Below are 24,719 nucleotides of genomic sequence, written 5' to 3'. Positions count from 1 at the left end.
TTTCATGCAGAAAGTAATGTGGCAAAGGCAAACTACCACTGGTTGCAATCATAAAGTCTACCTCAAACAGGATATGTTGAGTTATTTTTTGTTGGATGTCACCCATGTCTTCTAAATCTTCACATCCATTTCTCACCTGTGTGGGCCATCCAAAAGGATCATCTAGACAGCATGCTGGACTTTAAGCTCTACTATGTATTAAAAAATCATAGGATGACCCAGAAACAAGACAGCCCTGCCTGTCTTGCATTTCTAAAACTGCAGTGTGGGCCAGCCTCCCTACCCTTCAACATCAATGCTGTCTGAAAGTTAAAATAACGTTTACGACCCAATGTTTTGAGCTTATGATCTGCATTACCCTTGCTCAAACCAAGTTCAGTTTGGTGATCCGTATGTACCAGATTGAAATGTGTGCCAGAGAGCCAATAAGGAAAAGCTACCAAGTTAAACGTAGTTATTTATTTTTCAACCAACTGCCTCATACAAGCTCCTCCTAAGGTTGAGGGCAATGTTTATCACTGGCTTTCATCTTCAGTTCAACGTGACATGGTTGGGTATAGAGAGTTTGCTTAATTGCAAAATGAAGCACAGGCAAATAATTCTGAAATAATTAATATAAAACGAATTTGCATATTTTAAAGAACTGCCAACAGGAAGTATGATAATCTTGAGGCAAATAAACAACAGAAATGACAAGTCACAGAGATAGACATATATCGTATTAGGTTGTGGAGGTCAATTCACTAAACTGTTTGTTCCCATTGTTAAAAAGTTTGTTTTCCCAAGATGTAAATGACAGGAAAATAAAGGTAGGAATGATAAAGTCACAAACACTGCAGTTCATATTTTTACTAACAGTATCTGAATAAAATCACAAAGAAACATGGGGAAGTGGATTCTAACATGTAGCACCCCATGATGTAGTCCCCAGGAACTCCGATTCAGCCAATAGTGGGAACAACCAAAAGAATCAGGATTACAATATTCACTGTAACTCAGCACATCAGTTCTTTTTCACCCAGAGACTCCGCTACTCGAAGTAGGTGGAGTTTCTGGGTGAAATACCATGGAAAATGAGGGATCATAATTTTGATCCCGATTACCCTGGTAAATCCTCATTTCCAAGGAGACCCTCGGGGTCCCCCTTGTAATCTCTGGTAAATTTCCACCCACAGCCGCCAATGGTATTTCTATCTCCAGCTGCCGAGTTATTGGGGGAGATATCATGGAGTTTTTGCATGCTTAATTAAGATTAATTTGGTATGATGGTTTAGGGTTCTAATTCTTTTTTTTTTGCAAAGTGTCACTGGAATTGTTAGTGTGTTACAGGGATTTGGACTAGATCAATTTACACAAGCTTAAGCTTCAGCAAAATCCAGTTTCACATTACATAAAATGCAGCGGTATCAATGCTTCAATTCAAAGGCAGCTCTGATGTTGAGGCTACTTCACAAGATGATATGTGCACATATATATATATATATACTCAAACACACTCTATGAAAAGAGCATTTTAAATTGATCGCTACTGGTCAACTATTCCTTACGGTGACGTATAAAAATCCTTTGAAAGAATGTCAAATTAACTTCTGTGGTTTTAAACCATGGTGCGTTGTGCTTCATACATCTTACCTTCCTTCCACCCACACAAGAACCTCTGACTCTTCTTTCCACCAAGGATTTACATTCCCATTAAAGGGATTATGTTAGCTTTGGGAAGACAACAATACATACCTAATTTGCTGGTTGGCTTCACTTCGTATTCGAAGAATCTCTTTCCCCTTGAACTCTAATTCCTTCGTTAAAGCACTTATATTTTCGTGCAGCTTCATCACCTCTTTATCGAGCTCGGCGATATGGCGGTCACGATGCCGCATGTCGTCTTGTAGGATTGATAATTGCCCCACATACTCTTTCTCCTGTTATTCAAGAAAAACAAACATTTATGTAGGGGTCCCAAAATACTAAGTAAACCATTTTTCATTACAGTCAAAAAGGCTATTCCACTTCTTTGCACTAAGGGACCTTTTTTCTTTACATGCTGAGAAAGGGAGATAAGCACAGACAGAAAAACCAACAGCATAAACATATGTCTTCTATGGTATCCCAATCAAAATGCATTGTGCAATGCGTGCAGCAAATATTTTCTTGCATCACACTCTCAGTATAATATGGTACATTGCCCCTCATTCCAAGTTGGATGTAACTGGGGACACTGTAAAATCACATACATTTTTACTATTAAGGTACGATACATCCACCACAGTACCCCAGAATATGGGGAATTACTGGGTAAGACCGATTTTTCCAGTTGTAAAACCCCACAGAATAATCAATCTTGTGGAGGTTATCGCATACAGTTACCAAATGCACTGAGCAGGGGTGGGAAAGAGGGAGATGGGCGGAATAGGTAAAATAGGGTAGGAAAGGAGGAGGTGTTTTCCGGCAGAGGGGAGCATTGTATTCTCACATTATGGGAAATGAGGTTTGGCTTTTGCTGCCAAAGCTTCCTGCAGTTTTATACGGTGGAATTAGCACACTGTCAAATCTGGTCTAGTTCTTCCACACCAAGAAGCAACACTTGTTCAAAAACGCGACCATCTTGGAATCAGGCACAGACGATTTCCATCTGTTCCACCTATCTGGTAATGAGGAACACTGTCTATTCTATTTTTCAGAATCCTTGGCTTGACTGTGAACCCCCTTTGGCACTAACAAAATTTATGACACCGTTAATACATAAAGCCATTCGACCTAGTTGATATATTAGAATACTCCTTGTTTTGCAACAATTTTATTGTAACATGGAAGAGAAATAGGTATTTCAAATTTTTAATATGATGGAATTTGTTCCTTCCAAAAGTCTGCCTTAGCATCAGCTCATGGATCTAAAAGAGAATGCTTCATAAACACAGAGAACAACATGAGAGTAGAAGAGCAGTAAAACACTGCACAATTTTTATTTTCCCATGCTCATGTTAAAAGGCTTGCTCTACTTGAAGCGGTCTGCGTGGTACTGACTCCAGCTGCCTATGGATCCAGCCCACACTATGCACAACCTTTGCTATGCGCAGCAACGGGTTTGAAGTTGGGCTTAATCTTCAGGGCAATAGATCTGTCAGGGGATAAAGTTAAAAGAGTAGTTGGAGGGCGATGGGAAGTTGTGTTTCTAATTTAAAGTTGGATATGAATTTTTTTCTCTCTGTAGCAACAAATTCCAATGAACAGATTTAAATAAACCTGAAAGCAGAATTCAACTGGGAAATCATGTTTTTTTTTATTTGGTGTAAATCTCTACATTAGTTTAGATATTATCATTTGAAAATGAAAAAAAAAAGTCAAAAAAGCACATACAACTCAATGAATTTGTAAATGTTAAGAAAATCTGCACAAACACGCAGCAATTTTGTATTTGGAAACGGTCACGATTTTACAGAATGTGCAAGTTTGAGTGAATTTTCAAATTTTTGAATTCAAGAATTTTTTGAAAATCACAAAAAAAAAAAAAAAAAAGTGTAGCCATCAATGCTTTGGCGGCGTGCAAGCTCTTATAGGATGCAATGGATAGTGGAAGCAATTAAAGATTATTTATGCACCAGCAAACAGATACCTGAAAAAACAGTGTTGATTATGGTAAGCAGTGAACACACAGCGTAACTCGCACCCACATCTTGTTTTGCTGTTGGTGGACAGCTTTTCTTTTCACGGATGTTTAGCATTGGGTGTACTGAGCATAGCAGCAGCATACATTATGGTGTGCATTGCATACAAAAACAACGAATTTAAGAGCCATTTTGGGGTTGTGTTCGCTGAATCATAGCTAGCCTTTAACTGTTTTTTCAGTGAATACAAATCAATGCCACCCGCTTTGACGTAGGACATTATTAACAGGATTTTGTAATTAATAGAGTCAAGAATCACAAATTGGCTCAAGGTCTAATCTCTTTCAGAGAAAAAAGAAAGCTGTTCTTTCAGAAGCCTATGTAAAATGTGTTTTCCTTGGACGAGACGTAGCCCTGAGAAATAAGATGGTAGGTGTAAAATCAGGTCATGGTCAAAATATGTTGTTTTGAGCAACACATTACTTTGAAATAAAGCCTTTTAAAGGGGGCCTGAGAAGAGAAAAACATTAACCTCAATCACTGTTTCACCAAAGAGTTAAGCAATATATGTTTTAAAGCAATGGTTGGTTCAAACAGCTGGTTTATTAATATTAGCGGTATCACTTTCCGAACGTATAAAGAGGCAGGTACATCTCCAAGAAGAAATACATGGTATTGTATTTTTCAGTAGCACCAACTGATGCTATTTTACTCCAAATTCCTAATTTACAAAACATTTAAGGTTGAACTGATTCTGCAGATACCATCTTGAAAACCTTTTCTATTTGTAAAGATAAGTCTCTTTAGTAGAAGGTACTATTAAAGTTGCCATAAACTCTAAAACTTCTTCTTTTTGCACTAGCCTCCTGAGTGGAATGGCCACAAATTCAAAGAAGACTTGAGGAGAAGGAGCCATCCCCTTAAATGGGGAAGAGCACAGCACACTGAAACTCTCATAGATTAACCTGAGTCAGGAAAGAGAACCATAGCAGACCCAGGTAATTGAGAAGAATCATATTGGCCTTCTGAAGTCGCTAACCTTCTGCATTGCCATATTGAGTGAAAGAACGGAGGCGAAACTGTAGTACAAGTATGTCTCCCAAAGCTGAAGAAGACTGCTGTATTGAACATTTACCCCTTCTCATCCTTCAAGTTCAAGTTCAGAAATTTGTATAGCGCACTACTCACCCAGAGGGTCTCAAGGCGCTTGGGGGAGGAAGGTGAATTTACTTATCGAATATCCAGGTTTTTAGTTGCTTTCTGAAAGAGAGGTGGTTCTGAGTGAGGCGGAGGTGGGTGGGGAGAGAATTCCAGGTTTTAGCCGCTAAGTAGGAGAAGGATCTTCCCCCCATTTGAACACCCGTTCCATGATTAAACATCAGGCGGACATTTTTCTGTTATTAACGGACATACAACCTGATATGTTGCTACTGACTGAGACCTGGCTCACCCCAGACTCACTTCCGGACATTCTAGCTGCCCTACCAGCTGACTATTACATTCTGTCAGCAATACGCCCGGGAGGGAAAATTGGGGGAGGAGTGGCCATTATTGTTCACAAGAAACACCAACTTAGACAACTGTCATCCTTGCCTTTATCCAACACAGAAAATATCGTCGCTAAATTAGATACTCCTAATGGATCACTTGCACTGGTGCTATTGTATCGCCCACCTCAAACTATGGCCACATTTCCATCTACCCTAGCACAGCTACTGGCCCCGTTGGTCACCAACCATTCTAAACTACTTTTGGTCGGGGACCTAAATTTTTGGTTTGACAATACATCGCTAGATCCCCAAGCAGCAGAGATGAAAGAACTTTTTGATGACCTCAATTTGATACAACACATTCGCACTGAGACTCATCAGAAAGGTCATAGTCTTGACCAAATCTGGTCCTCGAACTTACTATTACCCTCGATAGACATAAAACCTTGCTGTTGGTCTGATCACTATAGCATAAGTTTCTCTTTCCAGTTAGACAAGACCACTCAATTTAAGCTACAAACCAATAAGACCATTAGGAAATGGACTTCCATGGATATGGCAGCTTTTTAAAATTTTTTAAATACTTCCCTCCCTCCTAAGACTACTAATGTGGAGGAGGCCGACCTCCGGCTTAAAGAATGGCTTACCTGAGCGACTAACATCTATGCTCCTCCCACGCGTCTTTGTAGCTCTAGGAGCTCGGACGCACACAAATGGTTCACACCTGAGCTCAAAAAATTAAAACTGGAAGTGAGGCAACAGGAAAGGGCATGGCGCTCTCAGTACTGCCCTCTAGCCAGGGCTACTTACTGCCTAGCCAGGAAGGCATATCAAAAAACTCTACATAACCATAAGACCGCCTACTTCTCATCTAAAATCTTAAACTCTACTAATAAGTCGAAAGAAATCTTTAGGATAGTGAACGACTTATGCAACGATGACAGAACCTCTCCTCCGGTAGTTCCTACACAAGCACTATGTAACTCCCTGAATGACTTCTTCAGTGAAAAGATTTTATTGATCAAACAGAACATCTCCACACTCCCAGCTTGCGCCCCTGTGGACGAAATCTTTTTTAATCCCTCAACTTTACACTCTTTTCCCTCCATTGATTTGCAAGTCTTTTTAGAATTATTGTTTAGAGTCAAATCAGGCTCCCCTATGGATGTCTGTCCCCCTCAAATTATGAGGGAAATTGGTCGAGCCATCCCTAATAGCATGATACCCTTGCTTAATAACTCTCTCATTTCGGGGATAGTGCCCAGCAGCTTCAAGCAGGCCTTATTGATACCCCTCACTAAGAAACCTGGTATTGACCCGCTGGACCTCACGAATTACCGGCCTATATCCCTGCTGCCCTTCCTATCCAAAATGTTGGAGGCCCATGTTACAAACTGCCTCTCAAACTTTGTGGAGGAATCGGGCTATCTTCAACCTAACCAAGCAGGATTCCGGCCTGGTCATTCTACTGAGGCAGTAATACTGGCCGTCCAGAACACCTTGAGGTCCAATGCTGACAAAAATCTTCACCAAGCCCTGGTGCTTCTTGATCTGTCTGCGGCATTCGACACGGTTGACTATTCCATTCTGGTCAACCGTGTCGAACAGGCAGGCCTCAGAGACTCTGCCTTGGCTTGGCTAAAATCGTTCATATCTGAACGCACCCAAGCCGTCTGCCTAGGCTCTTTTTCTGCTGCTAAAATCAATTCCTTTTGTGGGGTTCCCCAAGGCTCTTCGTTGTCTCCCTTATTGTTTAATTTGTATATGCGGCCCCTTCTTTTTGCTTTAAGAAAGCACAAAGTCACTGTATACAATTATGCAGATGACTTGCAGCTTGTTTTTACACTCAACTCTCTAAATGCTGTGGAGGATTTTCAGGCCACCATGACCCTTATCCAGAGTTGGATGTCTTTAAATCATCTCAAATTAAACCCGGGGAAAACTGAGCTGATTTTGCCCGGTAAGAGCGAAATCAGTTGGAGCCCTAATTTCTGGCCTGCTGACATGGGCCTCCCCCCAAAGAAATCTCAAACGGTAAAAAGCCTGGGGGTTACCATCAATGAGGACCTTACTTTAAAATCCCAGATTGGAACCGTGGTTTCCTCTGGATTTTTCCAACTGAGGAAAATCAGGAAAATCGCACATTTCCTCACCCACACCGCCCTAATTCAGGTGGTCACGGCCCTAGTCCTCTCCCATATCGATTTCTCAAACAGTCTCTATTTTGGCCTACCGGTAGGCCAACTTAGAAGATTGCAGTACCTGCAGAATCAGGCCGCCAGACTGATCTGCAATGTACCCAAAAGGGAATCGATCAAACTAGGCTTAGAGACCTTGCACTGGTTACCTGTGGCCCAAAGAGCCGAATTTAAAGCTGGGTGCATCATTTTTAAGGCATTGCAAGGCAAGGGCCCCTTATTCATCAGGCAGTTGATTGGAAGATACGTTCCTTCACGTAGTCTGAGATCAGCACACAAAGGCCTACTTGAGGTACCACGCTTTAAGAGAAAACGACAGGGAGGCAGCAGTTTTCATTTCTTAGCAGCCACCCTGTGGAATTCTCTGCCGCTAGCCCTCAGACAGAGCAAGGACCTTCTTGCCTTTAGAAAGGCATTTAAGACTCACCTCTTCACACTGGCATATTTGAAATAGAGACTTTCGTTGATTCACCCTTTGTTATGTTTTTTTATCTCTTTCCAGCGCCAAGAAGCTCTCGGGCGTATGTGCGCTTTATAAATTTTAAATAACATAACATAACATAACATGGTGGATCTGTGGATGCGCGGGATTGCGGCGAGGGCTTGATTGGACGATCGTAGTTGGCGGGAGGGGGTGTAGAGGGATAGACGCGTGTTGAGGCATTCGGGTCCTAGGTCGTAGAGGGCTTTGTGTGCGTGGGTGAGGAGACGGAACGTTATTCTCTTGTTGACAGGGAGCCAATGGAGGTCTTTCAGGTGGTCGGAAATGTGAGCTTGCCGAGGGATGTCCAAAATGAGCCTGGCTGAGGCGTTTTGGATGCGTTGGAGTTTTTTCTGTAGTTTGGCTGTGGTTCCGGCGTAAAGGGTGTTGCCGTCATCCAATCGGCTTGTGACCAGTGCGTGGGTGACTGTCTTTCTTGTTTCGGTGGGGATCCAACGGAAGATTTTTTTGAGCATTCGTAGGATGTTGAAGCAAGATGATGAGACGGCGTTGACTTGTCTGGTCATCGAGAGGGAGGAGTCTAGGATGAAGCCCAGGTTACGTGCGTGGTCTGTAGGTATGGGTGCGGTTCCGAGGGCCGGTGGCCACCATGAGTTCTCCCAGGCAGAGGGGGATGGTCCTAAGATGAGGACTTCTGTTTTGTCCGAGTTTAGTTTTAAACGGCTGTTCTTCATCCATTCGGCTACTTCTTTCATTCCTTCGTGTAGGTTGGTTTTGGCGGTGTTTGGGTCTTTTGTGAGGGAGAGGATCAGCTGGGTGTCGTCTGCGTAGGAGATGATGTTGAGGTTGTGTTGGCGCGCGATGGATGCGAGGGGACTCATGTATACGTTGAAGAGGGTGGGGCTGAGTGACGATCCTTGTGGTACGCCGCAGATGACTTCGGTGGCCTCTGATTTAAAAGGGGGGAGGCGGACTCTCTGGGTTCTTCCGGTGAGGAACGATATTATCCAGTCCAATGCCTTTCCTTGTACTCCGATGTTGCTGAGGCGTTGTATGAGGGTGCTATGACAGACTGTGTCGAAGGCTGCGGATAGGTCAAGTAAGATGAGAGCAACTGTTTCTCCGTTGTCCAGTAGTGTTCGGATGTCATCTGTTGCTGCGATGAGGGCGGTTTCGGTGCTGTGTTTGGCTCGGAAGCCTGATTGAGAGGAGTCGAGGGATTTGTTGGATTCTAGGAAGGCGGCGAGCTGACTGTTGACGGCTTTCTCGATGACTTTGCGGGGAATGGGAGGAGTGAGATGGGGCGGTAGTTCTTAAGTTCGGTTGGGTCAGCCGTGGGTTTCTTCAGAAGGGCGCTGAGTTCGGCATGTTTCCAGTTTTCTGGGAAGGTGGCGGAGTTGAGGGAGCAGTTGATTACGTCTCGGAGATGGGGTGCGATGATGGAGTCTGCTTTGTTGAAGATGTGGTGGGGACAAGGGTCGGTTGGCGATCCTGAGTGGATGGAATTCATCAGGCGGATGGTGTCTTCAGTGGTGATTGGGTTCCAGGCGCAAAGGTTGTTAGAGGGGGGTTTTGGTTCGGAGGTGGGTGGAGTGGGCCGGTCTTCGGACTGGTTTTGAAAGCTGTTGTGTATTTCGGCGATTTTGTTGTGGAAGAATGATGATAGAGAGTCGCAGAGGTCTTGGGAGGGGGTGATGTCGTTAGTGCCTGCGGAGGGGTTAGTGAATTCTTTGACGATGTTGAATAGTTCCTTGCTGTTTTGGGTATTGTTGTCAAGTCGATCCTTAAATGCTGATTTCTTGGTGGATCGGATGAGTTGGTGGTGTTTGCAGGTGGCGTTTTTGAAGGAGGCCAGGTTGTCAGTGGTAGGGTTTTTTCTCCAGGTTTTCTCGAGAGTCCGACAGAGCTTCTTGGATTTCTTAAGGTCATCGTTGAACCAGGGGGCTTTTTTGTTCCCTTGCTTGATTAGACGGTTTTTCAAGGGTGCTAGTTCGTCTGCGCTGTGGGTGATCCATTGTGTGAGGTTGGTGGCTGCTTGGTTTGGGTCCGATGAATTGGCAGGAGTGTTTTGTTGAAGCGACGAGAAGAGCTGGTCGGTGGTGATTTTGTTCCAGTTTCTTCGGGGAATAGGTTGTGGGGGGTTATGGGACGTGGATTTTTTGTAGTGGAAGTGAACGCAGCTGTGGTCCGTCCTGTGGAGAGCTGTGGTGTGATCGAAGGAGATGTGCTTGCTGGGGGTGAAGATAGAGTCGAGCGTGTGTCCGGCGGAGTGGGTGGGGGTGTCAACAAGTTGTTTGAGTCCGAGATTGGCCATGTTGTCCAGAAGGGTGGTGGTATTGTTGTCGTTTTTCTTGTCCAGGTGGTAGTTGAGGTCTCCCAGTAGAATGTAGTTCTCGGATGGGATGGCATGTGGGCTGATGAAGTCAGCGATGTCTTCACTGAATTGTGAGCGGGGTCCTGGGGGTCTGTAGATAAGGGTGCCTCTAAATGTGGTTTTGGGGTCGGTGTGAATCTGGAAGTGAAGGTGTTCGGCGGTAGCGAGGTTATCGTCGGAGCTGGTCGTGATGCGGATGGTGTTCTTATGGACGATGGCGATGCCTCCTCCTGTTTGGTTGATGCGGTCCTTTCGGATGGTCTTGTAGGTGTCCGGGATGGCTATGGCGATGTCGGGGGCTGATGAGGCGTTCATCCAAGTTTCTGTAAGGAAGGCGACGTCTGGCGATGTAGTGTCGAGTAGGTTCCAGAGTTCGATGGAGTGTCTATGGACTGAGCGGGTGTTGAGCAGTAAGCACTTTAGGTGGTTAGTGTCGGAGCTCTGTTTGGAGTTTGTGGATTTGGTGTGGGTCCTGATGCAGTCGAACTTGCAGGAGTGGCAGGTGAAGGGTCCATGGGTGTGTCCTGGAGCGGCTTGGTAGCAGTTAGGGAGTGGGCTGGGGTTAAGTGCTGAGAGGGTTGCGGCGTCGTATGTTATGCGGGTGGAATGGGATTTGCGTGGACCAGGGGGGCTGGCGCTGGGCGCGGTCCAGGCGCGGACGGGCGTAGACGGGCTTACCTTTGGCGCGCATTCGGCGCGTCCGCTGCGCGTGAACGCTGCACGCGTAGGCATCTGTCATATGTGGATAGTGGAAGGGGAGGGGCGAGGGAGGATCAGCTGGGAGGCGGGAGCGGGGCGGAGATCAGGGCAGGGAGGCACAACACAACAACAAAAAACAAAATGGCAGCAAGCCAATATCGCAAGAGGATTGGGGCACAATTGTAAATAGCGCGATGCAAATGGTAGTGGCGCCGGCACAATCAGGCACAAATAAGTCTGCAGGCAGCCCAGCACAAGTTCAAATATCGTACAAGCGCACCTTGGCAATCAAGCGCTACGATCTAATTTACATCAGCAATTTAATAAATAATAATAAACAGGCGGGGCAATCTAGTGCTACGAACTCTAATAAATAATTATGCAGGCTAAAGCAGTTGTGGGTGCAAGGCGAGATAGGCACTCAGCAGTCTGGCGGTAAGCGCTACGATACCAGGCGAGGCAGAGAGCAGCGTGTGGAGCGACCTCTTCTGCTGGGAGCAGGACGGTCACAGCCCTACCACGGCAGAGCGGGGATAAACAGTATCAGTGGGAGGGAGGATCAGCTGGGAGGCGGGAGCGGGGTGGAGATCAGGGCAGGGAGGCACAACACAACAACAAAAAACAAAATGGCAGCAAGCCAATATCGCAACAGGATTGGGGCACAATTGTAAATAGCGCGATGCAAATGGCAGTGGCGCCAGCACAATCAGGCACAAATAAGTCTGCAGACAGCCCAGCACAAGTTCAAATATCGTACAAGCGCACCTTGGCAATCAAGCGCTACGATCTAATTTACATCAGCAATTTAATAAATAATAATAAACAGGTGGGGCAATCTAGCGCTACGAACTCTAATAAATAATTATGCAGGCTAAAGCAGTTGTGGGTGCAAGGCGAGATAGGCACTCAGCAGTCTGGCGGTAAGCGCTACGATACCGGGCGAGGCAGGGAGCAGCGTGTGGAGCGACCTCTTCTGCTGGGAGCAGGACGGTCATCCTTTCGGTCATCCTTAAGAAGTTAAGATGCCATTTTCAGTTCTGCTATACAAAGTGGTATATCTGGTTGTCCCACTGTTTTAAGATCTCCTTCAGGACACTCAGGTGTGCTCTCCAATGTGAGTAGGTAGGTTTCACTCCTTTTCATTCTAAGTGTATGTTCGCAGAGTGATTGCTTCCTCATGGAGCGCCTGGTCACACTTCTCTGAGGTCAGTGGGGTGGTTTGTCCCAGTTGTGTGTTTTGTCAGAATGAGCATAATTTGACATTAGTTTTGAAAAGGCAATGTCTGCTGTTCTACGTGAAAGGTAATTAGTGTCCATGGAATTGAGCCCCTTCTAGTGGATTCTGAAAAATTGACTATATTCATTTGTCATGTGGAAACCAATAAGAGGCCTAAATCAAGGGAGTTTTCTGCATCAGTGATGAACCTTTGTAGCTTTGATCACTGCTTTAGAGTGATAGTCACTATTTTATTTATTTCTATTTATATAATTATGGAACAGAAACCATGCATACATGACTCCTGCTGCGCTGCACAAAATAGACATCATCAAAAATGACACCTGCCGAGTTATCCACACAAAGAGGCAACATTCTTTCAATTTATATGGGAGTGTCCTAAGATTTAAGAATCCTGGAACCATGTGATCGATAAGGTGGGTACCTAATACACCAACAAATATACCCTGATACCCGAGGGCCTGTCTGCTGGGACTATTACCCCAATGTAAATGCGGGAAATTGAAACTTACAACAACTTGATGAACACTTCTGTTAACAAACACTGTATTGCAATGGAATGGCACCAAAAGGACACCCAAGACAGACAGATACAGTAAAACAGGCAATCGCTGAAGCTATGCATATGATTAAAAGTATTGTGGACAGAACATTTGAGGAGACCTAAAGGACTGGAGATTGTTTACCGAAACATGACTTTTCCGTCAAATACAAGTGACGGTCATAAATCCCTCAAATACCATGGTGTTAATGTTCTGATAAAAAAACACACTGTCCAAGATAAATGGAAAAGTGTAATGATACTACCCAGGGATTGAGCATTGGGCAACTGCATGAACTGAACTACACATACATGAAATGTAACATGGGCTATAAATATTTGGGTATTGAATTGAAGTACACCACATCTGTCTGTTATCCTTTATTGTGCTAAACCTAATACATTAGCAGCAGCTATGCTAGACAGGAAGCCAAAAATGCAGACAGGAAAAGCGACACTGCCAGGCCTCTTCCAGCTATGCTTGGGTGTGGAACATCATCCAAGTCCAGATCTGGCAGGTCCCAATTCCTTCTCCAATTCTTCCATTCGAGCAACACCTCATCACAATGTAACCACCTTGGATCTACTTTAAAATAACTACTCTTTACCCTTTAGCTTACATTATGCTCCCCACTGCATCCCCAAAGTAATTCACTTATTAACCTTCGACAAAAGCATCCCACTCCTACTTCTGTTTCAACTGCATCCCATCCAGTGTACCAACCACCTTCTCCATATTGTAATTCGAGTATTTCTCTTCCCCTGCCAGTTCTCTTGTTCCCCCAAACCCTCAACATTCTCGCACTTTCAAAGTACAGTTTCATGTTGTAAAGTGCTCTTTTGCTTAGTATCCATGCTTATGCTTCATACATCAGATACACACGTAAACTTATTCCATCAGGTGTCTTTCTGGTCTATTATGGGTAGGAATTAGGAATTACAATAGCCTTTGCTTATTTACTAATTTAACTACATTAATCAATAATGTCAACACTAAATTAGCCAAACTTGATCAGACAGATTGGAAAGTGGCCCTACCTAGAATTATGTTTATTTAACAAAATAATTGTAAAACATATATGGTGACAAGAGAACCTGGTCCTTTATACATCAAAATTGGTGGATAAGAACATCATGTTTTCATCAAAAGTCTGAAAGCAGATGAAACTGTTTTACCATCGTAAACTGCTTTGACACATTCTACAGGGCTTTTCGCATTCCACATTGTCAAACTGTTCAATGATTTTGTTTCTTTTAGGTTGGACGACATAATTGGAAAATACCTAAACCTAACATCATACTCAATCTGCAATATAGTCTCAATTACACATTCTGGGTCCTTTCTGGCCTTAAAAATGTTATCATGCTATCCCGCATTTGAGAATTCCTCACTGAATCCAATTATAGAAGCTGGTCCAGTTTCAATCACACTGTGCAGTGCGTATAACCTTCTCCAATATAGGCCTCCCTTTTTTGGGATCTTGATTTTTATCAAAACTCTCCCTCAAAGTCCCTCCTTTTGGCTCTACTCAACAGATGGGAAATCATGGAGTGCTGCCTCCTGGAGCAGCGAAGAAGAACCCCAACTCAGGACTCTTGCCATTCAATGCCTACACTTATCTGCATCAGGCCAAGAGGAAGGAATTTCACACACTCTGGATAAGGACTTTTGGTCCCCTTTAACAAACTTGGTGACAGCACTTATTGAACAATCAACTGAGGGAGACAGCTCAACAATAAGCAGCCCTGTTCCTGTCTGTTCTAGTCCAAGATGGCCCTTGGTGGTCACATCCTACAGATCCCACTTCAGGAGCGTGCTCTAATACAAAATGGTAGATTGTAATTATTACAATTTGATATCATTTCAAGAGGGAGATCATGTTTGGATAACCTGCTCTCATCTGTCATTCAGAACAGGCAATATGAAAGGACCTACTCAGGAAGAGTTGCCTTGGAAAAATTAAGGTACTACTGCTGAAAATTATTTTGGAGTATCTTCATGGTAGATGTGCTTTTGCCACTGTCCTAAAGAAAGCTGCTTTTTGGGATTTAGTTTTTTCTTTTTTGTTCTTTACCATGTTGGATAATGATAACTGATTCAGTCCTAGAACTGCAACCCTTGATCATCCATGCCTTTTTGGAGCATGCATTTATGTGCAGTCCAGGGTTTGCTGATAACAAGCTTTTATTTTCGGGCAGGAAAACCGATATTACCACTTGTACTTTCCCTTACTTTACATCCCTCCTACTTATGGCATGTAAGGCCTTGTTCCTGTCACATCTTGGGGCCAGCTAACTCCAGAGGCCTCAGCTAACAGTTGGCTGGTTGCTGTTGCATGGGGTAGAGGCATTGTAAAATTTGTAGGTGACAACTCCTGAGAGTTAAACTGTTGACACCATCCATGAATCTTTAAAGGGATGAAAGTCAAATTTAGAAGATAAAAAAAGCATTCCTTCATTTAGAAACTTCTCTTGTATTGTGTTGTGGCCCATCTATTCCACGACTATATGAGGAGACCTGACACTGCTAAAACCATAGCTTTTGTAACATAACAATCTGATACATTATAAGAAAAAATGATAAAATAATAATTGGGCAATGTTAGACCTGTCTGGCTTTTTGCGTAGTCCCTCCCATTTATTATTTATTTTGTCCCCTTTTTGCCCCTCATGCCCTTATTAATTTTTGTGTCCACTAGATTTTTTAAGGTGTTGGTCTAGGGGATAGGTGTTCTTTCCCCCTTCATAGTCTTTCACCTCAGGCCTAGAGGCCTTTTCTGACAGGGAAATTGCTGGAGTCACAAAATGGTGGCTACCAACTGTCTCAACTGTCATACCCAGAACCTGTCCCATAGAGTAGAATAGGGCGTTCCAGAACCTTCTGGTCCCTTCTGGACTTCTGAGGGTCAGCCTATAAAAGGCGGAATGCTGGTCAGCCATTTTGTCTTCCTGAGAGAGTCAGCTGGATGACAGGCTGTAGGTGGGGGTAGGCTAGTCAGAGGTTTGGACCTATTGATTCACCACCCGTCCTCCCTTGGGTTATTTGTCCTATCCCTGCTGCTTTGACTGGCTGGAGACCCTGGGCGCCTGACTAACCCCTAGCTTAAAGATAGTGGGGTGTAAACAGGAGAAGGAGACTGTGGCGCTGTGGAGCGCAGTCCTCTGCCCAGTGGAAGGAACTCTGAAAGAATAACCCTCATCCCTTGACACCAGCCTCCATTCAGTGTTGAGTGGTAAAAGGACTTTGTAGGGCTAGGAGAAGAGATCCAGCGCTGTTCCTACCTTCCTGGGTGTGGGGGAAGGCTTGTGCCCCTGTGTCCCAGAAGATCCTGGCCGGACGTGCAGTCAGCTGATCCCCTGATTTCCTTGGGAACTGACGAGGGGTGAGGGGTGCCGGTTTCTTTGAGGCAGCGCCGCCTCGGCTGTGAGCGAGACCCCGGGGGCGCCTACCGCGCTTCAGACGCGTTGCCTGCAGCGCCTCGGTTGTCAAGGGAAAGTGAAGGCGCCTTCGCGCATGCCCAATACGTCGCAGCCATCCCCTCAGGAGGGGCCTAGGACCGAGCAGGCCCATGTGGAAAGCGTCCTTCCTGGGAGCGGGCGCTGTGTGAGGCAGCACCAATGCGAGCGCTACCGCGCATGTCAGCGAGAGTAGTGGCCCCGCCGATCATCACGGAGGAGCGCCGGCTGCCTCAGCAGCCAGAGTGAGTTTCCCGCCTTCTCCCTCTGCTCGCGCGCCACACGGAGGAGCTGGCCGAGCAAGGAGGGGGAAGCTGAGGGGCCCGGTGGCGGCCTGGGGGTATTGAGAAATCGGCCTACCTTCCGCTCGAGCGCCAAGCAGAGGAGCTGGCCCGAGTGGGGAGGGAGAGCAGGGGAGCTTTGAAAAGCAAGAAAGCCCTTGCCACACTCGATACTTTGGCCATATCGGCTGTTTTCCCCCATTACTTCTGGCGCAGGACGATTCCAGCATTGACAATTACAAGTAAGGAGGTAAACACGTGGGGGAGTGACTTCCACAAGATTAACTGGTGTCATAGATTGAGACTCTGGCCCCGGGAGTACAGCGTCCATGAGGAATCCCTGACAGGGCTTTATTGAAAGCTGATTCAAGTGGTTATAACCAATTCTTCTTTAACAAGCTAAGAAGGGGAATTGTAGAGTCATCCATGTAAAGGAAATTGCTTACCTGATCTAACATAAGTGCTGATCTTGCCTCCTTTAAAGTAATGCTGTAATGAGAGATGCTATAGAGTAAAGCAGAGTACAGTAAATGCATAACTGAGCTATTGAAGTATAAGAGTTACCTGCCAGTTTTGGTTAAGAGGTCTGACTAAATGTAATGTACTGTAAATGCTGGTTGTGAATGTTTTAGAACTTAAAAGTGTAGTTAATGCTTCCATGACAAACTGAAGTGCCTAAATTGTAAATTTTTAAACCAAAGAGCAGAGTATATTATTTTTATAAACCAGTACATATTTTTCCAACAAATTGGTGTAGTGTCCTTTTTAAGTGTTACTGCGCGGATTTACTGCTGGGTGGTCTGCAACCTTCACACTTGTGCCTCTAGAATTGCATGTCTTACCCTAGGCCAGGCTACCCTAGGTGACCTGACATCCCAGGTTCCAACAGATTGGTGCCTAGCGGTGGGATCCTGACTGTGGTTGCAGCTACTCAGTAGTAATTGAACGTAATACACTAAGCCTACACCAGGAGTTTTCTCCTAGCGGCCCTCCTAATTTGTCCTTTTGTTTTTCCAAATTTGTTCCTGGTGGTGGGGTGGAGGTGGCTTTAGGTTGCCCTTGCAACTCTAATTTCCTGGTGTGTATAACTTGGTATTTCCTGTTGTAAAATGGAGTTTGCACTAGAAAACTTAGATACCTATTCTGTGGCTCAGCTGAAGGATTTCTGCCAGAAAATGGGGGTATTTTTTAAGCATGGTGCCAAGAAGAGGGAACTCCAGACCAGTCTCGGGGCTTGGGTGGAGGCACACAAAGAAGGGAAGGAGGAGGATGAAGGGGCAGACCGGGACACGGTTGTGGAGATAGAGGGATTATTCCACCCTGAGGGGGAAAACCTACTCCCAGGACCAGTGTCCTACTCCAGCAAGGGCAGTAGCGTCTCTGGGGGAAGCTTAACTGAAGCCGAGCTTACTGACAGGAGGGAAAAAAGGCAATTGAGATGGGAGTTGGCTAAGCTGGAGCAGGAGAAAGAGGAGCGGAGGATGGCTCACGAGTTCAGGTTGAAAGAGTTGGAACTCCAGGCCCTGCAACGGGGGCCCTCTCCTGTAATAAATGGTGGCAGCGAATCCAAAGAGACAGCCAGGGAGTCCAGACCCTATTTGCCAAAAGACCTTATTGCTAGCTTTAGTCAGGGAGATGACATAGCCAAATGGTTGGCTGCCTATGAGGTCTCCTTAAGAGCCCATGGGGTGCAGGAGAAGCACTGGGGGGGTGGTTTGTATAGGTACATGCCTCCTACTGGTCGGGACACCTTGCTGGCCCTGGAACCAGAGGAGCAAACCAACTACCCCATCATGAAGCTAGCATTGGTAAAGAAGTTTGGGCTTACCCCAGAAAGGTATCGCCAGAAGTTCAGGGGGAGCCACAAGTTAAGCACTCAGAACTGGGTGGACTTCCTTGACTACGCACGTAAGGCATTGGAGGGCTGGGTCAAGGGCAGTGAGGTGAGGGACTATGAGGGGTTGTATGATCTATTTTTGAAAGAGCACCTCCTCGAGAAATGTTTTCCCGAGCTGCGCCAACACCTGGTGGACAGCAAGCTGACCAATCCCCGGAAGCTTGCAGAGGAGGCGGACATCTGGGCAAGTACCCGGGTGTCCTCAAAGGGGACTGGAGGGGATTCCCAAAAGGCCGGACAGGGCGCCCCTCAGAAGAAGGAGGGGGGAGACAAAAAGAGGGAGTTCTCTAAAGGTCCCCAAAACAGTTTCCAAGGGAAGGGAACAGGTTTCACCCCTAAGGCAATCCCGCCCAGAAACCCCAATCCTGGCCAAAGCCAGCAGCCAAGGGTTCTCCACTGTTTTGAGTGTGGTGGTGTTGGACATTATAAGGGAGATGTCAGATGCCCAAAGAGACCACCCCCTCCCACCGGAGGAAAACCACCGGGAGTAGCTAGTGTAGCGCTCGGGGAGGAGTTGCCCTTAGATAAGGGGGGTGAGTGGGCGGGTGTCACCTTAGTGTCCCTGGGAGAGCGGGAGATGGTTCCAAAGATCCAGGTGCCCCCAAATACTACAAAGTATGGGCAGTGGGTCACCATCAATGGTCAGAGAGGGGAGGCTCTGAGAGATACAGGAGCCAGTATGACTATGGTGAGAAGTCAACTGGTGTCTCCAGAGCAGGTGGTTCCCAATGTACTCCACCCCGCCGCGATGGCTGACGGCAGAATGGGCCACTATCCAGTGGCTGAGGTTCCCTTTGAGTGGGAAGGGGTTGCAGGTTCACTTCGAGTTGCCGTAAGCCCTGCCGTGCCAGTTGATTGTCTGCTGGGGAATGACATGGAGCACAACACTTGGAGAGAGGTGGAATACCGGACGCACTCTGCGATGCTGGGTACACCTGACTGGGCCTGTGTGAGCACACGGTCTGCGACTACCCAAAGAGGGAGTTCGCCTGGGTTGGAGCCTGGAACAATGGCCCAACCTGCTGCCAAAAAGGGACAGACCCGAAGACAGGAAGAGCCTGCTTCGGCTTCCACGCCCCATGTGACAGATCGGCCACCTGCGGTGGTGGGCCAGGAGTCCATGGAAGGGGAAGTAGACTCTCTGGAGGATTTACCCATCCCTGCTGAGTGGCATGTGGAGGGAGGACCTACCAGAGAGGAATTCTGTAAGGGGCAGAGGGAGTGCCCTACCCTTGAGGGACTGAGGCGTCAGGCTGAAGCCCAGGCAGCAGGTGATGCTACGGGACACCACCATATTTACTGGGAGGATGGACTCCTCTACAGTGAACCCAAGGTACCCCTACCTGGCTCATTAAGGGCCTTGGTGGTCCCGCAGCAATACCGAGCCTTTCTCCTGGAATTGGCTCATGCAATACCCTTGGCAGGACACTTAGGCCAGGACAAGACCTTTGCTCGGCTCGTTCTCCACTTTTACTGGCCTCAGATGAAAGTGGCGTCCAACACTTACTGTCGGACATGTGTATCCTGCCAGGCCAGTGGGAAAACAGGGGTGAAGCTGAAGGCTCCCCTGGAACCACTTCCGGTCGTTAGCACCCCCTTTGAAAAGGTGGGCATCGACATTGTAGGGCCCTTGGATCCACCAACAACAGCTGGTCACAGGTTTATCCTGGTTCTGGTGGATCATGCCACACGGTACCCAGAGGCAATTCCTCTGAGGACAGTCACTGCACCTGTGGTGGCTAGAGCCCTAATGGGGATCTTTACCCGAGTGGGATTCCCCAAGGAAGTTGTGTCCGACAGGGGGACCAACTTCATGTCAGCTTACATGCGGGCGATGTGGAAGGAGTGTGGAGTGACTTACCGGTTCACCACTCCTTATCACCCCCAGTCGAATGGACTGGTAGAGAGGTTCAATAAGACCCTGAAGGGCATGATAAGAAGTCTGCCTGAGAGCCTACGGAGGAAATGGGACGTCCTCTTGCCCTGTTTGCTGGTTTCATACCGAGAAGTGCCGCAGAAGGGAGTGGGCTTCAGCCCTTTTGAACTGTTGTACGGGCACCCTGTGCGTGGACCTCTCAGCCTGGTGAAGGATAGCTGGGAAAAGTCTCCCAGAAAGCCTCCTCAGGATGTGGTGAGCTACATGCTGGCCTTCCGGAGCCAAATGGCCAAGTTGTGGAAGCAAGCTTCTGACAACTTGGAGGCCAGCCAGGCAGTAATGAAGGAATGGTACGACCACAATGCTCACCCGGTGGAATTGGAGCCTGGCCAGAAAGTGTGGGTGATGGAACCTGGAGAGCTAAGTGCCCTTCAGGATCGTTGGACAGGCCCATTTGAGGTGTTGGAAAAGAAGGGTAAGGCCACTTACTTGGTGGATCTTAAGACCCCTCGACAGCCCCTACGGGTGCTGCATGCCAATCGCCTCAAACCCCACCATGAGAGGCCAGAGGTCATCCTGATGATGGTGACTGATGGTGCCGAGGAAGCAGAAAGCGAGCCTCTCCCTGATCTCTTCTTGTCTCAAGAGAAGGATGGGTCGGTGGAGGGAGTGATTCTCTCCCCATCCCTAACTCCTGAGCAGCGGGAGGACTGCCGCCAGATATTGGAGCAGTACTCTTCGTTGTTCTCCCTTGTTCCGGGAAGAACCCACCTGTGTACCCATGATGTGGACACAGGAGACAGCCCACCAGTGAAGTCAAAGACCTACCGGCTGTCAGACAAGGTGAAGGCTAGCATCCATGGAGAGGTTGCCAAGATGCTAGAGCTAGGAGTGATAGAACCTTCCAACAGCCCTTGGTCCAGTCCGGTGATGCTAGTGCCAAAAGCCGCCCCACCAGGCACCACACCAGAACTGAGGTTCTGTGTGGATTACCGAGGACTGAACTCAGTTACAAAGACTGATGCTCATCCGATCCCTAGGGCGGATGAGTTAATTGACCGGCTAGGAGCTGCCCAATACCTAAGTACCTTTGACCTCACTTCAGGGTACTGGCAGATCTCCTTGACAGATGGAGCAAAGGAAAGGTCAGCCTTCTCCACGCCTGAGGGACACTTCCAATTTTGTGTGATGCCCTTTGGGCTCAAAAATGCCCCTGCCACATTTCAGCGACTGGTGAATCAGGTCCTCTCCGGAATGGAGAGTTTCTCCGCTGCTTATCTGGATGACATTGCTGTCTTCAGTAGCAGTTGGGAGGACCATTTGCAACATTTGCAAGCAGTTCTCCAGGCCCTGAAACAAGCTGGATTGACCATCAAAGCCAGCAAATGCCAGATTGGGCAAGGGTCGGTTGTGTACCTTGGACACTTGGTGGGTAGGGGGTCAGTGCAGCCCCTGCAGGCAAAGATTGAGGCAATCATGGCCTGGGAACCCCCCAAGACACAGACTGAGGTCCGAGCTTTCCTGGGCCTCACAGGTTACTACCGTCGCTTTGTGAAGGGGTATGGCACTATTGTAGCGCCCCTCACAGAGCTCACCTCAAAGAAACAACCTCTACGGGTAGTTTGGACGAAGGCTTGTCAGCAAGCCTTTGAAAAGTTGAAGCAGGCAATGTGTGCAGCACCGGTCCTGAGGGCCCCAGACTTCTCCAAGGAGTTCATTGTCCAGACAGATGCGTCAGAACATGGCATTGGGGCAGTGTTATCGCAACTAAATGAGGAGGGCCTGGATCAGCCTGTGGTCTTCTTATCCAGAAGACTGCTTCCCCGGGAACAGAAGTGGAGTGCAATTGAGAGGGAAGCTTTCGCGGTGGTGTGGGCTCTGAAGAAGCTGCGGCCATACCTGTTTGGCACGCACTTCTTGGTTCAGACTGACCATCGACACCTACGTTGGCTAATGCAAATGAAGGGGGAGAATCCCAAGTTGCTGAGATGGTCCATCTCCCTACAGGGAATGGACTTCCGGGTGGAACATCGGCCTGGAGTGGACCACGCCAATGCAGACGGTCTCTCCAGGTATTTCCGCCTTAGTGATGAGGACTCCCAAGGGGTTGGGTAGTTCTCCCCACTTTCAGCTGGGGGGGACGCGTGTTAGACCTGTCTGGCTTTTTGCGTAGTCCCTCCCATTTATTATTTATTTTGTCCCCTTTTTGCCCCTCATGCCCTTATTAATTTTTGTGTCCACTAGATTTTTTTAAGGTGTTGGTCTAGGGGATAGGTGTTCTTTCCCCCTTCATAGTCTTTCACCTCAGGCCTAGAGGCCTTTTCTGACAGGGAAATTGCTGGAGTCACAAAATGGTGGCTACCAACTGTCTCAACTGTCATACCCAGAACCTGTCCCATAGAGTAGAATAGGGCGTTCCAGAACCCTCTGGTCCCTTCTGGACTTCTGAGGGTCAGCCTATAAAAGGCGGAATGCTGGTCAGCCATTTTGTCTTCCTGAGAGAGTCAGCTGGAGGACAGGCTGTAGCTTAAGGTGGGGGTAGGCTAGTCAGAGGTTTGGACCTATTGATTCACCACCCGTCCTCCCTTGGGTTATTTGTCCTATCCCTGCTGCTTTGACTGGCTGGAGACCCTGGGCGCCTGACTAACCCCTAGCTTAAAGATAGTGGGGTGTAAACAGGAGAAGGAGACTGTGGCGCTGTGGAGCGCAGTCCTCTGCCCAGTGGAAGGAACTCTGAAAGAATAACCCTCATCCCTTGACACCAGCCTCCATTCAGTGTTGAGTGGTAAAAGGACTTTGTAGGGCTAGGAAGTGGGAGCTGAAGTGAGAAGAGATCCAGCGCTGTTCCTACCTTCCTGGGTGTGGGGGAAGGCTTGTGCCCCTGTGTCCCAGAAGATCCTGGCCGGACGTGCAGTCAGCTGATGCCCTGATTTCCTTGGGAACTGACGAGGGGTGAGGGGTGCCGGTTTCTTTGAGGCAGCGCCGCCTCGGCTGTGAGCGAGACCCCGGGGGCGCCTACCGCGCTTCAGACGCGTTGCCTGCAGCGCCCCGGTTGTCAAGGGAAAGTGAAGGCGCCTTCGCGCATGCCCAATACGTCGCAGCCATCCCCTCAGGAGGGGCCTAGGACCGAGCAGGCCCGTGTGGAAAGCGTCCTTCCTGGGAGCGGGCACTGTGTGAGGCAGCACCAATGCGAGCGCTACCGCGCATGTCAGCGAGAGTAGTGGCCCCGCCGATCATCACGGAGGAGCGCCGGCTGCCTCAGCAGCCAGAGTGAGTGTCCCGCCTTCTCCCTCTGCTCGCGCGCCACACGGAGGAGCTGGCCGAGCAAGGAGGGGGAAGCTGAGGGGCCCGGTGGCGGCCTGGGGGTATTGAGAAATCGGCCTACCTTCCGCTCGAGCGCCAAGCAGAGGAGCTGGCCCGAGTGGGGAGGGAGAGCAGGGGAGCTTTGAAAAGCAAGAAAGCCCTTGCCACACTCGATACTTTGGCCATATCGGCTGTTTTCCCCCATTACTTCTGGCGCAGGACGATTCCAGCATCGACAATTACAAGTAAGGAGGTAAACACGTGGGGGAGTGACTTCCACAAGATTAACTGGTGTCATAGATTGAGACTCTGGCCCCGGGAGTACAGCGTCCATGAGGAATCCCTGACAGGGCTTTATTGAAAGCTGATTCAAGTGGTTATAACCAATTCTTCTTTAACAAGCTAAGAAGGGGAATTGTAGAGTCATCCATGTAAAGGAAATTGCTTACCTGATCTAACATAAGTGCTGATCTTGCCTCCTTTAAAGTAATGCTTTAATGAGAGATGCTATAGAGTAAAGCAGAGTACAGTAAATGCATAACTGAGCTATTGAAGTACAAGAGTTACCTGCCAGTTTTGGTTAAGAGGTCTGACTAAATGTAATGTACTGTAAATGCTGGTTGTGAATGTTTTAGAACTTAAAAGTGTAGTTAATGCTTCCATGACAAACTGAAGTGCCTAAATTGTAAATTTTGAAACCAAAGAGCAGAGTATATTATTTTTATAAACCAGTACATATTTTTCCAACAAATTGGTGTAGTGTCCTTTTTAAGTGTTACTGCGTGGATTTACTGCTGGGTGGTCTGCAACCTTCACACTTGTGCCTCTAGAATTGCATGTCTTACCCTAGGCCAGGCTACCCTAGGTGACCTGACATCCCAGGTTCCAACAGGCAATAACCAAGAAGAATGAACATTTAAGGAAGTAACACATTTCCCATATAGAAAAAACAAAGTGTTTATTTAGCCACAGACCTAACTGTATCACAACAGGTGAGTTAAACAAGGACTGTTGGTGCAGTAAATGCAAAAAGGTGGAAGGGCTGGCGGGTAACTTTTATCAGTGCCCACTGCAGGTCATCCGTCAGCGTATCTTGTAACGGGTCTGCATTATGGGAGCAAACATCAAGCTGCAAACTTGTCCCAAAGTCCTGCGTAAACAGATTTTGTAGAGGGCTCCCAGGATGAAATCCACTATTTCAGGGGGCAGATCAAACACAGTCTACTGCCGCCACTCTAAGCTTGAAGATGTAGATTGCATTGGCCTGGGTGCAGGACCCTGCCTAACTGCTGTGAGAGAAGTTCTTCTCGAAGTAGTAGCATG

General features: G+C 47.3%; 1 protein-coding gene across 5 annotated transcripts in view; it reads right to left on the bottom strand.

Annotated features, from left to right (window-relative positions):
• The window catches only part of FAM184A (family with sequence similarity 184 member A), a 572,845-nt gene that overhangs the window by 65,206 nt on the left and 482,920 nt on the right, over positions 1 to 24,719 (bottom strand). For all 5 annotated transcript variants that reach the window (XM_078648472.1, XM_078648471.1, XM_078648473.1 and 2 more), the window contains one exon: positions 1,735 to 1,919. In XM_078648472.1, coding sequence (XP_078504598.1) covers positions 1,735 to 1,919 — 185 coding nt within the window. The remainder of the gene's footprint in view (positions 1 to 1,734; positions 1,920 to 24,719) is intronic.

Source organism: Lissotriton helveticus, chromosome 6, assembly GCF_964261635.1.
Source record: "Lissotriton helveticus chromosome 6, aLisHel1.1, whole genome shotgun sequence".
Lineage (NCBI taxonomy): Eukaryota > Metazoa > Chordata > Amphibia > Caudata > Salamandridae > Lissotriton > Lissotriton helveticus.
The sequence above is the reverse complement of the archived record's forward strand: the minus strand, read 5'-3'. Positions and strand labels throughout refer to the sequence as shown.